Source organism: Pholcus phalangioides, unplaced genomic scaffold (genome assembly GCF_987345545.1).
Source record: "Pholcus phalangioides strain wild (caught in Gottingen) unplaced genomic scaffold, Ppha-v1.0 ptg000021l_1, whole genome shotgun sequence".
Classification (NCBI taxonomy): domain Eukaryota; kingdom Metazoa; phylum Arthropoda; class Arachnida; order Araneae; family Pholcidae; genus Pholcus; species Pholcus phalangioides.
The window spans coordinates 9,450,197-9,468,884 of record NW_028301614.1 but is presented as its reverse complement, the minus strand read 5'-3'; the positions used below and the strand labels follow the sequence as shown (position 1 = coordinate 9,468,884).

At 36.4% G+C, this 18,688-nt stretch overlaps 2 protein-coding genes across 3 annotated transcripts in view; one reads left to right on the top strand and one right to left on the bottom strand.

The window, feature by feature from the left end:
- The window catches only part of LOC149070586 (mitochondrial sodium/calcium exchanger protein-like), a 59,090-nt gene extending 47,804 nt beyond the window's left edge, over positions 1-11,286 (top strand). Inside the window, exons 9-18 of one of the 2 annotated variants that reach the window (XM_089249095.1) lie at positions 321-413; positions 1,569-1,655; positions 2,602-2,715; positions 4,198-4,370; positions 5,311-5,443; positions 7,864-8,063; positions 8,157-8,232; positions 9,034-9,114; positions 9,778-9,848; positions 10,955-11,286. In XM_089249095.1, the coding sequence (XP_089105221.1) occupies positions 321-413; positions 1,569-1,655; positions 2,602-2,715; positions 4,198-4,370; positions 5,311-5,443; positions 7,864-8,063; positions 8,157-8,232; positions 9,034-9,114; positions 9,778-9,848; positions 10,955-11,143 (1,217 nt within the window). In that variant the 3' untranslated portion in view covers positions 11,144-11,286. The remainder of the gene's footprint in view (positions 1-320; positions 414-1,568; positions 1,656-2,601; positions 2,716-4,197; positions 4,371-5,310; positions 5,444-7,863; positions 8,064-8,156; positions 8,233-9,033; positions 9,115-9,777; positions 9,849-10,954) is intronic. The other variant, XM_089249096.1, reaches the window with a different exon arrangement.
- A 4,442-nt stretch (positions 11,287-15,728) lies between these two features.
- Positions 15,729-18,688, bottom strand: part of LOC149070584 (uncharacterized) — a 40,195-nt gene continuing 37,235 nt past the window's right edge. Inside the window, exon 9 of the mRNA XM_089248954.1 lies at positions 15,729-17,580. Coding sequence (XP_089105080.1) covers positions 15,925-17,580 — 1,656 coding nt within the window. The 3' untranslated portion in view covers positions 15,729-15,924. The remainder of the gene's footprint in view (positions 17,581-18,688) is intronic.

Sequence of the window (18,688 nt, the reverse complement as noted above, 5' to 3'; positions counted from 1 at the left end):
GACTAACGCATTATTGCTTATTCCGTGAAGCTGGAACTCTTCTACGTAACAGTTTAGAACGGTCTGAGTCCTCATGTAAGTGCACAGACACTTAATTAAAAGTCGAATGGAATCAGCTGTATGAAAATTCAATATCAATAGACTTGAAAAATAAATTATTATCCTACATGACAATTTTTCGGCTTTTACAATATTTCTGTTATTTAAATCATCTACTATTTTTCAAAACTGGATACATGTACTAAAAAATCCACCACAGACAATGTCTCATTAAAACTCAACATTTTTTTATGAATTGTATGTGCTATATATATATACAGGTTTCGTAGCGGTGTATGGGCTGTACATCGCCGTCGTGTTGGGCAGTCGATACATATACATCAACCGAATGAACAGAAACAGCGAAAATGCTGGTAAGAATACTTTAATTCAAATACCAAAAATATGTTATTACCATAATTTCCAGTAAATAAATGTCACACTTAGAAAACTACCGCAAGAAAAATGTTTTTGTGGAAGTGTCATGACTTTTCACAAGTCAAAGCTTCATATGTATTCATAAGTATAATTTTCATTCAAAAACAAACAAAAAAATACTAACATTGGAATAAAATCAAATGCTGTGCCTATAAACGGATTACGGGTTATCAGACATGGTCATGAGTAAAAAATATATTTTTTTAACTGAATTAAAAAATGAATCCATAAAGAAAAGTTCTCAGAAGAATCAATCAGCATCCCTCGAAATCAGAACATCAAGTAAAAAAAAAGTTACTGGCTAAGAGCTTGAATTTACTAATTCAGAGTAACTTAAATAACTTTTCTGGTTACTCTGAATTAGCCGCTAAAGCTAGGATGGTCAGATAAGTACCTGAGAAACCACGACAAATTCCGGAAACCCTTATCAAAAACCGGGACATTATTTTAGGAAAGCTTTTTTGGCGGAAATTACTGTGTAAAATTGAAAATCTAAAATGTATTACGAAAATATTATCGCACTACTTCTACACAAAAGTGCCGAAATGAGTAAAACATGATCATCATGATAGGGGTTATCAATGTCGGACGTCCAGCATAATGGCGTACACCTTTGGAAAACGTGGATTTTTCTTTATTGCATCCAAAACTTTTACTTGCACAAACTGAACTTTCTTTTCGCGATCATTTTTCTAATTTCAAAATATTTCATGAAGGTACGGCATTTGTGCAGATTTTTTGATTTTTACTTTCATGAAAATGTTAGCGCTTTACAGAGAACAAAAAATAAAATTAAGTAATTATAAATGTACGTACTGAAGACAGCTTAGACATTTCAAGCCCTGTGTGAAGTTTAGGATTTTTATAAGTCTTAATATTACCTTTATGGTAGAAAATTTGGTTGCTGAGGACTTTATCAGTTACCCAATTAATTTAACAGCAAAAAACCGGGACATCTGGCCACCGTAGCTAAAGCTAAAAATTTTAATTTCAAGGCTTAATATGGAAAATTGCAGTGAGTATCATTTTGAATTCATCTACCTCTATTATTTAATTTATTAGTTATTATTATATTGGTCATGTTATTTCAGGAAGAAACGAGCCAAATAAGCTCGAGTCCAAAAGCCAGAAATATAAGTTCCCGTCTTACCTGGAAGCGAAAAGCGTTGTCCTGAAAGGTTCGTTATTGTATGTTATTGTCATCATTGATTCCCGACATTACAGTAAAAGTACGTTATAACTAGTACGGCTTATAACGAGAATCTTGCTGTTATAAACAATTGACAAGTGGTTGTCAAAGAGTTAATAATAAAGATACAAACAGTATTCACTTATAGCGGGTTATTTATGAATGAAAATTAGAACTTATTCGCTTTCTTTCTTTCTTTCAAACCGAACACAATTCGGGTCTATCACCATTTATGAGCGATTTACTACCTATTGAGTTGTGCCAGAAGTGTAACTGTGTGTGTACCTAACAGTCTGAGTGCATATGTAGTGTCATGTTTATTTCTCTGTGCTGCCATCTATATTTCAGAAGTGAAGTGAGGAACTTATTCGTTATAACGGGAATGAAGATTCTTGAGAAAAAAAATGTTTTGCCTTTTTCTTTACTTTAAGAATTTTTTATTTATTTATTTTTTTTTTTTTGATAAATGAATAAATAAAATGAACTAGAAAAAGAGTGGCTTCTTTTTTTATCTCTTCACCCTAATTATAGATGTTTATAAACGGGATGCGTCAGTAACGCCCTATAGATAATAAAGACCCCACATGCTGTACCTTATCTTCTTGTTATCTACATAGGAGGTGAAAAAACACATAATTTTAACTGTATGTGTGTTCATTGGCGTACGCAAAGGGGGGGGGGCCCAAGTCGTGTAGGCCGATTCGTTTAAGCTACTGCTTCGGGATGATAAATAAAAATTATCAAAATCTTACAAATGGAATACGGAACTTATGATCTGACAGAATTTGTTGATCTGATAAATTTGAATATAAAATCTCCTGATTTCAACAAGTTTCACAAACCAAATAATTAGATGCCAACTCTCTTATTATGTGTGATGACGACGTTCTATCTACATTGAAATCACAATTTTTTCATTTTTTTTCCTTTTGTAGCTTATTATTTTTCCGGGCTAGATTGTTCGCAGGATGACTCATCTCCAGGGCTGAATGATGGTTCGTGTAACGGAATTGATAACAGAGGGTTTTGTCAGAGTAACATCAGCATAGGTAAAAAACTATAAAATACATACAGTAACAATCTCAGTATAACAAATGATTTACAGGTGATTGTCAAAGAGCTAATATTACAAAAACATCCGCTTATAACGAGAAGTTCGTTATAACGACAATTTTTCCGTGATAGTGAGCTGTCGTTATAACGGACTTCTACCGCAATCGATATGCTGTCTATCCATTTTTTTTCGAAAATTGAAAAAACAAAATGCCTACACACACACACAGATTGTGTGCATTAAATTTATTCGTTGAATCATGAATATGTATTCCCCGTTAAAAGTATGTGAACAATTTTTTATGGGATTTTTTTTCGTTCTGCAGTACAGTAAAACAGTATATTCAATCAATTTTGTGACATAGTAATATTAATGTGCTCGCCAATATTAATACGCTTGTTTTTGAAATGAATCGTAAATCGTTTGAGAAATTTTTCCCCTACAGTTAGAAGCCGCTTCCAGAACGCTATAGCTGCTTTGACGAAATCCGTTTCCAAATATTTTTTGGCAGCGCCATCTACTATGGAAATTTTCCGAATTTGCTTTCGTTTTCACCCCGCCCTTTGCGGTTTGCTGATTGATTTATTTCCATAAAAAATAATAATAATTTTGAAAAATTAAAAAAAAGATTAGCAGAACTTTAAACATTATAACGTAATGCGAAGGAAAGCTTAAACTACATTTCTTCAAATTATTATTTGATTTTTGTTTATAAAATCGTTTATTTTTACATGATTTTAAATTTCTTTAAAATCACTTTAAAAAATAATGAATAAAACAAATTTCTTTAAAAAATAATGTTTTAGTGATATAATTGGCAATATCCGCATAATCTCGATTTTTCCCTATATTTATATGAAGGAAATGTGGTCAACCTACACATTTATGCGTGCTGTGTGTATTGGTGCTGGATACTTTTCTCCCGGAATACCTTTCGTGGGCCGGATGTTGTGCATCCCCTGCTATAGTGTATGGGTCTCACTAAGTTGCCTATATAAATATTTCAAGGAGTTGTCGTAATACAGATCCATGGTGTTGATAAGTCACGTTCATTCACTACAGTCATGGAGAGATAGCAAAATGTTTGAGTAAAATCTAGGCAATAAAATTATCTTCAATGGACCCTTTTCCGCCAATATTTTTGCCAACATAATTCGAAGGCAATACACGGACTATTGCCAAGGTTGGCAAATTTAAAGAATGAGTAGTGAGGAAAATTAGACTAGAATGGGAGTAGCATGATACGCATGAAATACATGAGTACATCCGTCTATAAGTTCACATTAGCTTTTCTGCCCTTGAGGAACCTACAATACTAAAACATCCTGTACTAAAAATATTTGCCACTGATGTTCATAATACTTCTTGGGTATCCCTAACAATGTTTTACAGAACTTCTAATGAGAAACACTGATTTATGGCATACATTTTCCAAGATGTACTTGTAACTACGTCCAAAATTTCACCTCTTTTTTAGGATACGCAGAAAAAACATCCAAAGTTAATTGTTCAGGAAAAAATGATCAAAAGCAAGGAAATGACGATACCACCTCCGATGGCGTACGGGAATTTCTGACTGCAATTTGTCCTGTCAATCTACGAAAATGGCCTGAATATGATTTGTTGGGAAAATTTTCATCTATCATCAAAGTAAGTTCAAATCCATACGTGTATAGGTAACATATTCGTACAAGATTAATTTATAACACACATTTCTCTCTAAATACTAATAAATTTTGAATGTTATGTTTGAGGTTACTTTTTGCATCAAACACAGGTAAGGCGCAAGAAAAACGTGAAAAAATTCATAGCATATTAAAAATTAAATATCATATGAAATGTACAACGGTATCCCATCTTCCATTAATTCTTAGTTTAAAAATTCATAAAAATTGAATTTTCCTATTAGCGTCTACATAAGGTTTTTATTATGATGTCGCCATCCGTGGATATCATTATTGATGAAGTTTTATCACAGCCACGAGCTTTGCGAACGTTTCGAACGAAGAAGAGATCGAAGAAGAATTCAGGTCCAATCACAGAGTCCTCTATCAACGAAAATTTAAACTAATTTTTTTTTGTATCAAAAAATAAATTACCCTTTCGTGAGGATAACTTTTTCGAAACCGCGTTCAAATATAGCAATTTCTTAATTATTATTATTATTTTATGAATCCTTAAACTATTTGCGAATTTATGGGTCGCTATCAGCAGTAAAAAGTTACTGCACAAATATGACAAAACTGCATTTAATTCAGATGAAACTCCGTAAACTGCAATAGAGTAATGGTAACCAATAATATTTTATTGATTACTAGTATATATCTAGCAATCATCTCTATCTAGTATCTTGGTAATTTTCCTTCCATCAAGATATTGTCTTGTTGAGATAAGATCCCAAATTAACGCAATATCACTGAGGGAAAAAAGAGAAAACCCATGAGATGTGCATTGTAACATCATTGAGCACTGAGCAATCAGTATTATTATGTAACATCTGAAGCCATTTCTCCATACAAAATTTGAAAACCAAAATGCCTGTGAAACGTAATATAAAACTAATGCACTATAACTGTTTTTATATTTCCAGAGCCCAGCGGTTTTCGTGCTGAAAATAACTGTTCCAGTGGTTGACACAACGAAGGAAAATGGAAATTGGTGTCGGCATCTCAACAGCATACACTGCGTAATATGCCCTCTGTTTGGTGTCTTGGTGAGCGAATGTAAGTGTTGTGCACACATGAGCATTTCTTACACCATTATGTGTGTAGGTACTGTGCTAGTGGCCAATGTGGTCGACTATGGGGAGACACCGATAACTACTATATTTTGTAGTCCTGTTGCGCAGCATTTCCATTATGGGTTTCATACGCGTTTTGGTATGTGAACCTAATCCCGTGTTATTGTCTCATGATATATTCAGGGATAGGTTTAAGTATGTTGCGACTCGATGAAAAAAGCCTTTGCGATCCTTTAAAATGGTTTCCTCAATCCTCCAGTATTGTCGGGCAGCCCAGCGCCTTCCAGGTTTACACTAACGTACGAAAACGATTATCAAACTATGTAGCCTACTAGTAGATGTAGTGGTAAATGAAAAGCCACTTGGTAATAAATTTGGACAATAGTGCCCACCGCCCAAATAGGAAAATTGCAAATGTCGCCCCGGGAACTTGAAGGTTGCAAGACCCTGCTCTGCAATCATGGGTCCCAGCAAAGATGGGGCTAACAGGGCTCCGGTGCAGAACGATTCTTATTATTTTTGTTTTTCTCTTCAACATATAAATTCGCTATATAAAATTGGCCTGTGAAAAATCTGAAAACCTAGCCATGTCTACAATATCTATAATCGACAATAGAAAAGCTGTCAGAGCTAAACGATCGCTACCTCGCAACTACTAATTCTGCCGGGGTAAGCATACATCCTCCTCACATAGCTGCCAAGTGTCCCGAATTTTAGCTTCATCCCTCGACCTTCCGAAAAGTTCTTAAATCTCCCGAATTTTTACGAAAATCACAAAAAAATCCCTAATTGTCCCTAAAAATTCCCTACTTTATTTAAGAAAAATCCCCGCTTCTGGAAACAATTCCTGGAATTTCTTGTGGGCATGGTTTTTTGCTTTTGTTTTTTTTCCCCCTTTCGAAATGACGTCACACGTCGTAAATGGGGAAAATCCTTTTTCAAGGAAGTTTTACAAACCCTCTGATGGTAACAAGAAAGTTGTTTATCTTATCGTTCAGGGAAATAGCTTAGCAGCCGTTCTGGATAATAATTGAAGATTATAGCGACGCGCATGTGGTCAAAATTTTTTTTGTTGAAGTTACGTATGTGCGATATAACAAAACATGAATACTGATAACAAATACAACGCCACAACAGGCAAATTGCCCAACGAGGTGGCTGACTTAAGAATATCATGGATCCCCGAGCCATTTTTTGGAGGCCCTACATACTACTGCTACACCACACATGCACCCCGCCCACGCACCAAAGCAAAAACATATTTAATTAATTTTAATATGTTTATGATTATTCAACTATGAATTTCTTTTCAAACGTTCCAGAAAAGGGCCGACTTTTCCCTTTTTGTAAAATTTATGTTATGGACATAAACATCGCTCATGGTGGAAAGACTGACATCATCACCCTTGTGAAATGAAAAAGAAACATCAAGCAAGTGTCACAAAAAGTCAGTGTTCTTAAAAAAATTGACGCTTTTTTTTACTTTATTTTCCGATGATTTTGGGATCATTCGCGCAGAATGTTTCTTCACAGCTTTTCTGATTGAACACAATATTTATTTATTTTTTTAAGATCACCATTTTGAAGTTTTGGCCTCCAATTTGACTTGTTTTTGCGTAAGGATTTTATTCCCAAGGTTTAACTTCCATGTGTGCAAAATCTTTATTTTATTTGGAAAAATCCTTTTTGTATTTATTAGGGAGTGGTTTTAGCATAAAATACGGGTTCGCTCGAAAATCACCCAAATTTTCATTTTAAAAAGCTGGCAGCTATGCCCTCGTGTAGTTTTAAATACGTCGTTAAAGGAAGAATTTAGTGCTTCTTCTAGTCCAGCACCCTGGAGAACCAAAACCGCGTGCACTCTTGGCATGGGGGGGGGGGGGTCAAAACCCACCCTAGCCTGTAGGTTCAAAATTTAAATTAATATAGGTATTTTATTCCGTTTTAGCGGCTCCTAAAGTTAACTGGCCTGGTGCGACTGTGCCCTTTACACATGCCCGAATCCGGCCCTGGATATATTATGTAGCTCGCGTTGAAACATGTCCTTGTGTGAATATTATGCGATATGTGAGGATGTCATGATGTATATTTCAGATTCACAAGTGGAGAGCGACATTCATGTCATATATATAGCCCTCTGGTGGCTCGTCGTCCACGAGCTATTAGTTGATCGGTTCACCGTCCATTGCACGGTTCTGTTCAGCACATATACGCTCTAGCGAAGGAAAATCTCTATCTCCCCTGTAGCTTAGTGGTCAGAGCACTCGTCCGGCAATCGAGGGACCCGGGTTCGACTCCCGGTAGAGGCAGAGATGAGTTCTTTCCTTCCTTAAAAAAAAAATTAACATCTCAAATAATAAATATCTTCACAACATCCAGTCTTCTGTATATCTTGTATTTCAGATTCGTTCGTCATGATTGCTGGAATGGTACCCATAATCTTCCTCGTGGCGTCGGCAAGCTGTATCGTCGCTGTGATTGTGTTCTTGACGACACACGATACAAGTCCGCCTTCGTACCATTGGGTGTTTGCGTATATTGGGTTCACCGCTGCCGTTACGTGGATCTATTGTCTTGCCAATGAAATAGTTGCTCTCTTACAGGTATGGTACTCGTTTTTGTTTGATTTTTCATCTTGATGGTAACCCCCTTTGTACACAAATGACTGTTTTTTTCTTTCTTATTTTTATTATTAGGTGTTCGGAGTGATTTTCAATCTCAGTGACGCTGTTTTGGGACTCACAGTTCTTGCCTGGGGTAACTCATTATCAGGTATATATTTTCACCAACATACATTCCCAGCTTCGTATTATTAAAATTATTTTTTGAATTCGACTCTTTCGTCTACAACAGCGAGTAACTCCCGCTGTGAGAAGTTTTTCCTCTTTGTTTCTGCTACTGATGAAGGAACTTCATATAGTTCCGAAACGCGTATAGCCGTGGTTCTTTGCAATTTTGGGTTCATTTACGTCGGCTTTCAATTGTATTATCTAACCCAAAAGGTAATTCATTTCTAGCCTACTGGTCTTTTCTTTATGGATGAAATATGCGGTCACAGACTTCTTCAAACTTTCTTTTGATTGATATGCAGTCAAACTCCGATTTAGTGATTGTATTAGTTAAATTTGGACTGAATCACAAATGTTCTTCTTTGAACTAAAATCTGGATTCTTCTCTAAATATAAAATACGAAATTATTATATACAGCCATATTATGCACCAAAATGGCAAAAAAATCTACTTTCTAAGAAAATTGAGAAAAAAAAAAGACATGATATAGATTTCTTCACCATGCATTTGCCGCGTATATTCAAATATTATACATTGGGTCATGGAGGATTAATTACCAAATTAGTTTCCAGAACAGATTTTTCTCTGCTCAGTCACCACAATCCTTATGACAAATATATAAAATATAAAAAAAATTTCGTTGATTCATGTTTTTTGAATTCATGTATTTATTTAATCATAGATATATTACTTTTTTTTTGTTCAACCAGCCTCCTTTCTGAAATTACATCAATGCTTCGTTTTATTTAAGGGAAATATGTTTTTTGTCTTTCTTATCTCTAGATTTTCTCTCGAACATCGCCGTTGCGAGGAAGAACTATCCCCGAATGGGTATATCCGCTTGCTTCGGAGGTCCACTACTAGGTAAAGTAAATGGGAGCACATTCCAATAGGAATCAACTCGTACTTTTTCGTATACAAAGTAACCGTAGTGTAACAATGGCCCCAATTTTCACACAAGCTCAACCCTACAATTTTATCAATCTTGTATAATTAATATTCTAAAATTTTGATTTGTGCACACTTTATTTTGTGAGTTTGTTTATTTCAGATTATTTGCTTGATTCTAACTTTTTTTAAAATGTGTCTCAATGGCTATAGCTAAACATTAAGACAATTAAAACAGCTTTATCACATAAGTTCATTGCCGTACGCAAAGGGGGCATGGATTCCTCCCCCCCCCCACTTGAGCCAAGATGTAAGTGTTATTTTGCAGGAAGAAACGTAAACCCCCAGAAGGAAAAAAATCTGAAACCCCCATCCCTTCTACGCAGAAAATTCTGCGTACGCCTATGCATAAGTTCACTTTCAAGTGAAAAAATTTTAAGAAACAATCACGATTTTCTTTTATTATAAATCACCAGCCTTGTGGTGAGTTGTGTTAACATATTGCTATTTAGCAAATAAGAGCTTGTGAAAGTTAGCAAATCAGTTAATCAGTTCAAAATACTCACGATAAAATGTATATGATAACTTTTCTTTCCCCTTCAAAGATGCAAAATCTGTGAGTAATTTCATTGTATTTAGCTTTGCTGCTTGGTCTGGGCATACCAATGATTGTTGAAGTCATGAAGGGAAGAGCGCCAGCATCTCAACCAGTACGTATCAATTGACTTCTCATCAAATTTATCACAATCATGTTTTAACCAGCGAATTATTTTCCAGAGCAATTATGTTTCAATACTCTGGTTCACTCCCATATACAAATATATTCAAATTTATTCATTCTTTTTTACAAAAATGGATGTAATTTGGTGTTATTAGCATATTTTTAATTGAAATAATGTATGAACACAGCAATCTAATTTATTATATTGGTTTTTTTTAATCAGCTAATTAAAATGTTTAATTAAGAGCGAAATACGCAGTTTGCCTTGATTTTAATGTTATCTGTAAAAAGATCAAATGTTACTTAATTAGTCGAGTAGAATAGTATTTGTATTATACAGTGAAGCCTCTCTTTAACGAACAACACTCAGATGCTTGTCACCTCTCTACGGCCAGATATTTTAATTTCCTCTTGTATAATAAATGTATGCATTTCAAACTCCGGGTTAACGGTCACCCATCTTTTACGAACGATTTTTTTTGTCCCGTCGGTGTCCGTAATACAGAGGTTTTACTGTATTTCTTCCCCAAATTTGGTGCGATTTTATAAATCTCGGAACATACGTGTAAAATTTTAGCAGCTCACAAAAAATGATACCAAAGAGAAATCAACACTTTCTGGATAAAAAATAATTGCATATAGCCGTATTATATGCACTAAAATTTCACAAAAAATTTACTTTTTAAAGTATAGTAAAACCTCTCTTTTGCAGACAACGGCGGGACAAAAAAATTCTTCCGTAAAAGAGGGGTGACCATTAATCAGGGATTTGAAATGCATGCTTTTATTATCCAAGGGAAAATTATTATTTGGCCGTAAAGGAGTTGGGTTTTCGTTAAGAGAGGTTTTACTGTACCGAGAAAATTCAGAAACATATTTATATAATAGGTTTTTTTTGTCTTTTGACCACGCATTTGCTGTGTGTATTCAAATATACATTGAAAGATTAACTAAGTTAATGGGGATCTGATTATACTATTTTAATTTACACGAATATGAATTGATAATAAATATCATTATATATTATAACCTTTCTACTTATGAGCAATCAAGGTTTTGCAATTTTGTATGAATATTTCCCAACTTCATTTTCAGCTAATGTTCAGCGGGCAATTCGCTTTATTGTTCTCGACTCTGGCAATTAGCCTTATCATGACAACAGTCTGCAGCACCATCTGGAGGTTTGAAACTAGAAGATGGTATGGAATTCTGTTGATTGTGCTATACTTTCTGTTTGTCACAACGTCAGTCTTAGAAGAATTCAACTTATTCTCGATAATGTGAAAATGTTATTGAAAAACCAATACCACCTGACACTATTTCATTGCGATACCATTAAAAAAGAAGCAGGATTGTGCAAATGTCTTGACGTAATTTTTGTTTTCAACAACTGTAGCCATTTTATCTTGAAAATAAACGAAAATTTCATCAAAAACACTCAAATTTCTCTTTTGATGAAATCATATTGCTCGGTGATGTATTTGTTGCGGAAAATGAGTAAATCGGTTATTATGCGTACTTACCAATCATCTTGATATGAGTTTGATAAATTTATCACTTTGACCAACAAGTATGCATAATAACGACACACAAGTGCCTTTGGCAAATTTTATGAATACTTATTTTTCGCATTTATCTGTGATTATGCATATTTTGAAGTATAATGGGTTAATGTGATAAATATAAAAAAACTCCAAATGGAACCGAGAATGGGTACGTGTGATGAATATAGTCGGACACCGATATAACAAATTCTACGATCGTAACCCCGATATAACGATACAATACATGTATGAATTATCGGGTATCATCATCAACAACCATTTTCAATCCACTGCTGGATGAAGGTATCTAAATTTTTGCATTTTGCTCTGTATGGGGCTTTAGCCATCCAGTTGACTCCAGCCACATTTCTGATCTCGTCGATCCATCTTGCGTGGGGACGTCTTCTCGGACGTTTAACACCACGGATGTACCAATCTAAAATACTTGCGGTCCATCTATTGTCCTGTCTTCTCGCAATATGTCCAGCCCATTTCCATTTTAGACGTTTTCAGGGCCGTCTTAAGGGCATCATGGCCCTCCCGGCCCAAGTGATTTTTCTGAGGCCCTACCTGGTGAATTCTGGAAAACTTCAACTAGATCTCATTTTCGTGAGGCCTCTCTACTCTTGAGGCACCCGGGTGGGCCCATGCGTTAAGACCGCACTGCCCCCAAAGGTATTATCGCGTATAATGTATTGTATAGTACGATTTATCATATTAACCAACGACGCGACGTTCGAGTACTATGCATAACCGCCGGTAAAAGTGATACTTTCTTTAGCACTTATTAAATTTACCAACGACGCTTAGGTACTATGCATAATCGTCATGGGCGGAGATACGGGGGGCGGGGCGTGGCGGCATTGCCCCCCCCCCCCCAGCACCAAAAGTGAAGTCGACTGATCTAATGCATATATGTATGGATGAATTGGCATCATCATCGTGCCCCCTCCAGACTTCCTAGTCTATCTCCTCCTATGATAATCGACAGCAAAAGTGACTAATTTAGGGAAATTTATCAAACTTACCAATATGCTCGGCGATTATGCATAATAACCGGATATATCACATTTACTGTAACACATATAGCATACATACAGCATGGTGTGTTACGGCAAACTTTTGAGAAGGAGAAAGATTTTTCGAGAAAATGCGAGAGATTCGTAGTAGAAAAAGTGTAACTTGTCCAATGAATGAAAATAAAATCATAGGGATTTTTTTCGCCTTTGGAATTAAGTGGTATCATCTGAGCTGGAGCTCATCTGCCATCCAAGAGCAAAAACGTGACGTCAGTCTTATTGCTATTGTTTAAGTTTTCACAAGACTTCGAGATTGCAAAACAAGAAGCGTTTCAACGGACAAACACAGATTTATTTACAGAGCAGCAATTTACACGTATCTACAAGGTAATCAGAGAGCTAACAACTTTCTCGCAAAGTTCAATCACAACTGACTTTTCATCGAATCTGTCTCTCTCCCTACTATTTATAGGTCTGGTCGAAGCTTCGAGAAAAAAAAAATATTCCACAAATTTCGATTTCATAGTACCAGGTTTGTGGCGTCACTGTCTGGATGGGCGCAACCTTCTGTCCAACCCTCCACGGGGGGGGGGGGGACATGAACTTTGTGGGCTTTCATCAGAGGGCAGCACTCTCTCGAGGGGTTTCCAATACATTCACATCAGACTTTTTCCCAAAACTTTCATATAAATGAGAGTATAATAGCGATTTTAAGATGTTTCCACATATGTGTAAAACAAGAATTCTCATTACCCGACAATACTGCTTATTTTTAAAAAACTAGTATTTTGTTTCCCGATGCAGTTAAAGATGGCTTCCAAGAGAAACTGCTTATGGAAAAAAAAAAGTGATTTATTGCATAAAATTTAAAGATATAATTCTGGAAAAAAAATTTGTGAAGATGAATATACCCTGCATTATCTTTGCTGAAAAAATTTGGACAAATTGAATTATTTAACAAAAAAAATTTGAAAAAATAAAAATTTGCTGACATTTGTTTTCAATGCATTTTTGATACTCAAAAATGCACAAGAACATTTTGAAAATTCCAAAAAATGAATGCTGGAGTCTGAACTGGCTGCTTGGCGAATTGTCTTTTTTCTCCCAAAATGCAGCATTCTTTCATGATTTGTAGCAGTATCAATAATTCGCATTACGCTTATGACATCATTTTCATGGAAAGCGTCTTCTTAGAGGAAATTGTTCTGGGAAAAATTGGGAATTTTTTGCAATCATGGTCGAAATTCGGGAGATTTATATGGGAGATGGAGTAGAAATTCAAGAGCCTCCAGGAAAATCTAGGAGACTTGGAATGCATGGTTTCGTATTGTGCTATAACATGAAGGAAAGTAAAAATGAAATCTTTAATGTGCAGAGAGAATGCTACATTGTCAATAACTCCAGTTTTGCTCTTGCTACCTATTTACACACTGCTTGGTAAATGCTAAGGAATAGTATTATTCTTCACACCTAACAATAGACATCCTTCAAAGAAAGGAATCTTGGCAAATTTTTAGTAGACATGTTAAAGTATCTTTATAATGCAAAATAGAACAGTTTGGCATCTGTTGTGCATGCTGTCCACAAAATTATTGAGGACAGCTTGAGGGATTTTGTCCCATTCGTCCTTCAAGGTGGTAAAGAAGGTACGAAGGTGGAAGTGCTATGTGAAAGCATGCTAGAGGCTGCAGAAGGATCACTACTCCTCAAAAGGATATATATGTCAGCCTGGTATCGAAAAGAAATGGAAATGACACTCTTATCCATATAGCCACCAACCTTGCTAATGGCACAAGCGTAAGAACCATTTCTTAGTCAGTGCCCTCTTAACGCATGGGCCCACCCGGGGCCCCAAGAGAAGAGGGCCTAAGCAAAATGAGGGCTGTCATTTCAACTTTTTCCGGGGGGGGGGGGGCAAAGCACATGTACTCAAGTGTATGTATGTAAATATATATACCATTTTTAGTGTATTTTCAAAAGCCGGGGGTGGGGGGGGGCCTAAATGACAGGCCTGCTGTTCTCAGTGCTTGAATAATGTTGTTTTATATGCACAGATACCTGTAAAATGCATTCTGCTATGGGCACATCATCTTTGAGAAAGATTACATAGGTGTAATGAGCGTATTCTTTAGGATCAGCAGCAGGGCTCCAGAGTCATGTTTCTCTGACGAATCACACACTTAAGCATCAACAATAATTCGTCATCAACACAAACTGCTATGGAAAGAGCAGGAAACTCATTACCATCAGCAGAGAGTTCAGGAAATTGATTTTATTGCCTTGGAGTAAAGTTTGATCATGCGCAATGACAGAACTCCGCTTCATATCTTTGATGGAGAGGTATCGGAAAATCACAGCAGTATTGCACTGACATTCTTCTGGGTCATGTCCGTCTTTTGCACAGTGCACTTGGTCCAGACTTTGCTCATGGATGACAATGCTCATTCACACAGGACATATGAAGTGTCAGAAACACTAGCAAGATATTGAGCCAAGGATTATGTCGCTATACATACAAAGGTTTTCAACAGCTGTCTGGTGCGAAGATGAATTTAGGAAAGAAAGACAATTCAACTGCCCTTAGTCAGAGTTACGGGTCAGACTGGCCATGTACGGTCCCATTCAGCACACAAGCTTTAAGGAAAGGTTGATGTTCATCACCTTCAGTCTAGTGCACTCAACCGCCAAGTGAGAGGAAGTGGGAATTCATCTTTGCATCAGTCAGCTGTTGAAAACCTTGGTAAAGATTTTGGTGCATGCCATAGCCTGCATATTCGCTGGACTAATTCCATTGAGAAAAAGCCTGGGATGCGCTCAACAGACTTATTGCTGAAAGAGACAACCATCCTCAAGCCATACAGGAACTCAAAACCACCTTGAAGGATGAATGTGACAAAATCCCTCAAGCTCTCTTCAACAATTTAGTGGACAGTAGTGTGTGTGCACAACAGATGCCAAATTTGCATAAGTGTCACAGGAGGTCACACTTCATTATACTGTCTCATTTCCAGGAGAACAAGAATTTTTTGAAACTGTTTTACAATTGCTGTAGCATCTCTTTTTCTTTTCTTTTACCTTTTGGAAATATGTTTCATTTCGCATTATAAAGATACTTCAGGATGTCTATTGAAAAGTTTCATTTCTGTGCAGGATGCCTGTCGCTATTCATGACGAAAAATAACTGTTCCTTAGCATTTGTCAAGCAGTGAATATAGCATATTCATTGAGCAAAAAACTTCTTTTTTGAAACCTGAAAGATTAACTTGACAGAAAATATAAGACAAGGGAGAAACAATATGTATCAAGTAACAACGTAAACAAAATTTTTATTAAATTAATTTAAAGCAACTTCTCAGAAAGAAAGACACGGAGGGAAAAAAACATTTAACGCATAAGTCATTGAACTGACAGCAATATCAGATAATAGTACAGCACCGATAAACAAACCCTTCAAATATAATGGTGTCCAACTCGCTATATCTGAGATAACAGTCATTTCTTGTCAGCTCTGGCCGAACCCCGGAGGTGGATTAACAGATGGCAGACCATACACCACTTTTTTATGGGGGTTGGCAAAACCTGGTGGTGATCTCAAAGTAGCTGCCATACCGCACATAATCTTCAGCTCATTCTCTTGAGAAATACTATTTTGATCTTGAGGAACTTTCATGGGCATAGCTGTAATGGGAGATTCAATCGTCAAATCTGACTCGACTACTTTAGGAAAATCATCTTCCTTCTCTAAACTACTACAACCATTAGAGACTGAGCTTTTTGGAATGTCTTCAGGTGAAGAGTTGGCTACAGAAGCTTGCATGTTCCTGTCATGATAAGAATTCCGATTAGACTGCACCATGTCATTTCTGTAGTTATGTCTTGGCCCTGAGTTATTATATCGAGGCTTCCAATTTGGATTGCGCTTTCTGTCACCATGCTGTTTATTTTCATACCCCTCATTATTTTGATAACTGTTTCTGTTTCCGAGATACCGCAGGGATTTTTCATTGCGACTGTCACTCCCGCTACATGATGCATCTTGTAAAGTTGCATCGGATTCTTCACTTTTATCCCTGTAATTCTGATATTGTTTTCCGCCGTCTCTTTCATGAGAATATTGAGGCTTTGACCTGAAATTGTTTCGCCTTTGATGTCTCTGATAGTCTGGCTTCTCTTCTCTGGAACTCCAGTCATCGTTCCTCACTGAAGAATGTGATGTCCTTTCTTGCTCAGAAACCAGAGATTGTGAATCAAGCCTTTCAGCACTAGAGCTTTCCTGATCTCGAGAGCCACCTTCACAGCAAATACTGTCCTCATTTGCGAATTGTCCAGCTCTTTTTGAATCGCAAGCATCAAGAGAATATTCTGAACTTGGGCTATGACTACCTTCTTTAAAATTTTGAGTATCGTTCTCATCAAATCTTGATCTAAAATTATCATTTACACGATTTCTCCTATTGTAAGGTCTGGAGCTTTGAGAATTGCCTTGTCTGTATCCGCCTTGAGAGTTGCCTTGTCTGTATCCGCCTTGAGAGTTGCCTTGTCTGTATCCACCTTGAGAGTTGCCCTGCCTGTAACCGCCTTGAGAGTTGCCCTGCCTGTAACCAGTGGCTTGAGAATTACCCTGCCTGTAACCAGTGGCTTGAGAATTACCCTGCCGGTAGCCGCCTTGAAAATTGCCTTGCCGATAGCCGCTTTGAGAATTCCTTTGCTTGTAGCCACTTTGGGAACTGCCTTGCCTGTAACCACTTTGAGAATTACCTTGCCTATAGCCATTGTTCCTAGGGATGTATCGATTATCATTTTGATAGTTACCACCAAACCTAGGTCCTCTTTGAGGTCTTCCTCCACGCTGACGAAAATTTTGTGGATTTCTGTGACCCCTTGGGGGTGAAGATTCCTGTTCCTCACTTTGTACATCATATTCGTTAGGTACATCACCAATCTTCTGGCAGTCTTCTCCATATTCTGTCCAATCGGATGTCCCTTGTGATGACTGATATTTGCTTTTCCAATTCTTACCGCCTTTCATTTGTGAATTGGGTGATCTTTTGTTTCTAACTCCTGGTGAAGAACCATTCGAAATGTCAGTCGTATTTTCTTTTGATGTGCAGCTATTGACTTTTGCACTGCCTGTTTCATTGATAGGAACGTCTGGAACCTGGCAAAAGAAAATAATTTGATTCTTCATTATTAGTCAAACATAACTGTTAGGGGATGAACAATCCTTTACACCATTGCGATGATACAAGTTACAAAATTAAGCTTTCAATTTATACATTTGCTTAAATTTTGTCAAACTAAAATTATTTGGTGCACTTGAAGATAGACTGGAACAGCGCTATTGCCAGGAAACAACTTCTACTACGCTACACCCCCCCCCCCCCCTGCAAGGAGTAAATCTTTGCAAAAGATTTGCCATGCTGTAAAGAGTTCAATGGAATATTGAAAAATAGAAGCAATGTAAATTTATGAAGCAAGTTTTTCAAAGCTATATAAGTAAAACAGGGAAAGGGAAAAAGTGAGACAAGAGAGGAGAAAACGATGCACAAAAATTATTAGGCTGTTTGGGGACGAGGCTATCACGACTAACCTATTGGACCTGCAAATCTTCAAGCTACATTTCCTTCTGTTTGCATCATTACTGCAAATATTTCTGCATTTTATAGAAGCGATCATGAAATACAGACTTGACCTTAAACTTTTGAAGATTCCATCCTGATTACAAGATTTTGGCCAGAAACAATACGATCTACTTGTTTTTAAAAATCTCAATTAAATCCACCAGTAGTGGACCACTTAAAGAACATTTAATTTGTTATATTTAAAACTTACAGTAATATCCATTTGGTAAATATTTTTAACATAATCGAAACTCTTATCCATCCATCATTGTTATTAGATAAAAATTTGAAGACTTGAGTTCAAAATTTTGTAAAAAAATAATTTAAAAAGACACACTTAGTCTAAGTATCAGTAGTGAGCCACCCAAAAATTGAATGAAAAGGACAAAAATTTATGAAACTATCCAGATTTTTTTCTTATAATTTATCTTTGATCTTGAAACCTATTTCTCTCCCCCCCCCACTAACTTTTAAAACAAATGGCCCAGTACTGGTGCATGCACTTCACATAACTGCTGCAGATGTTTTTACATTTAATAGAAAATATCATGAAATATAAACAACAGAGAAGTACCTATTTCTGCATGGACAATCGCCCAGAGCCCCATGTTTCAAGCAACCCCCCACCAAATTTATAATATGTTT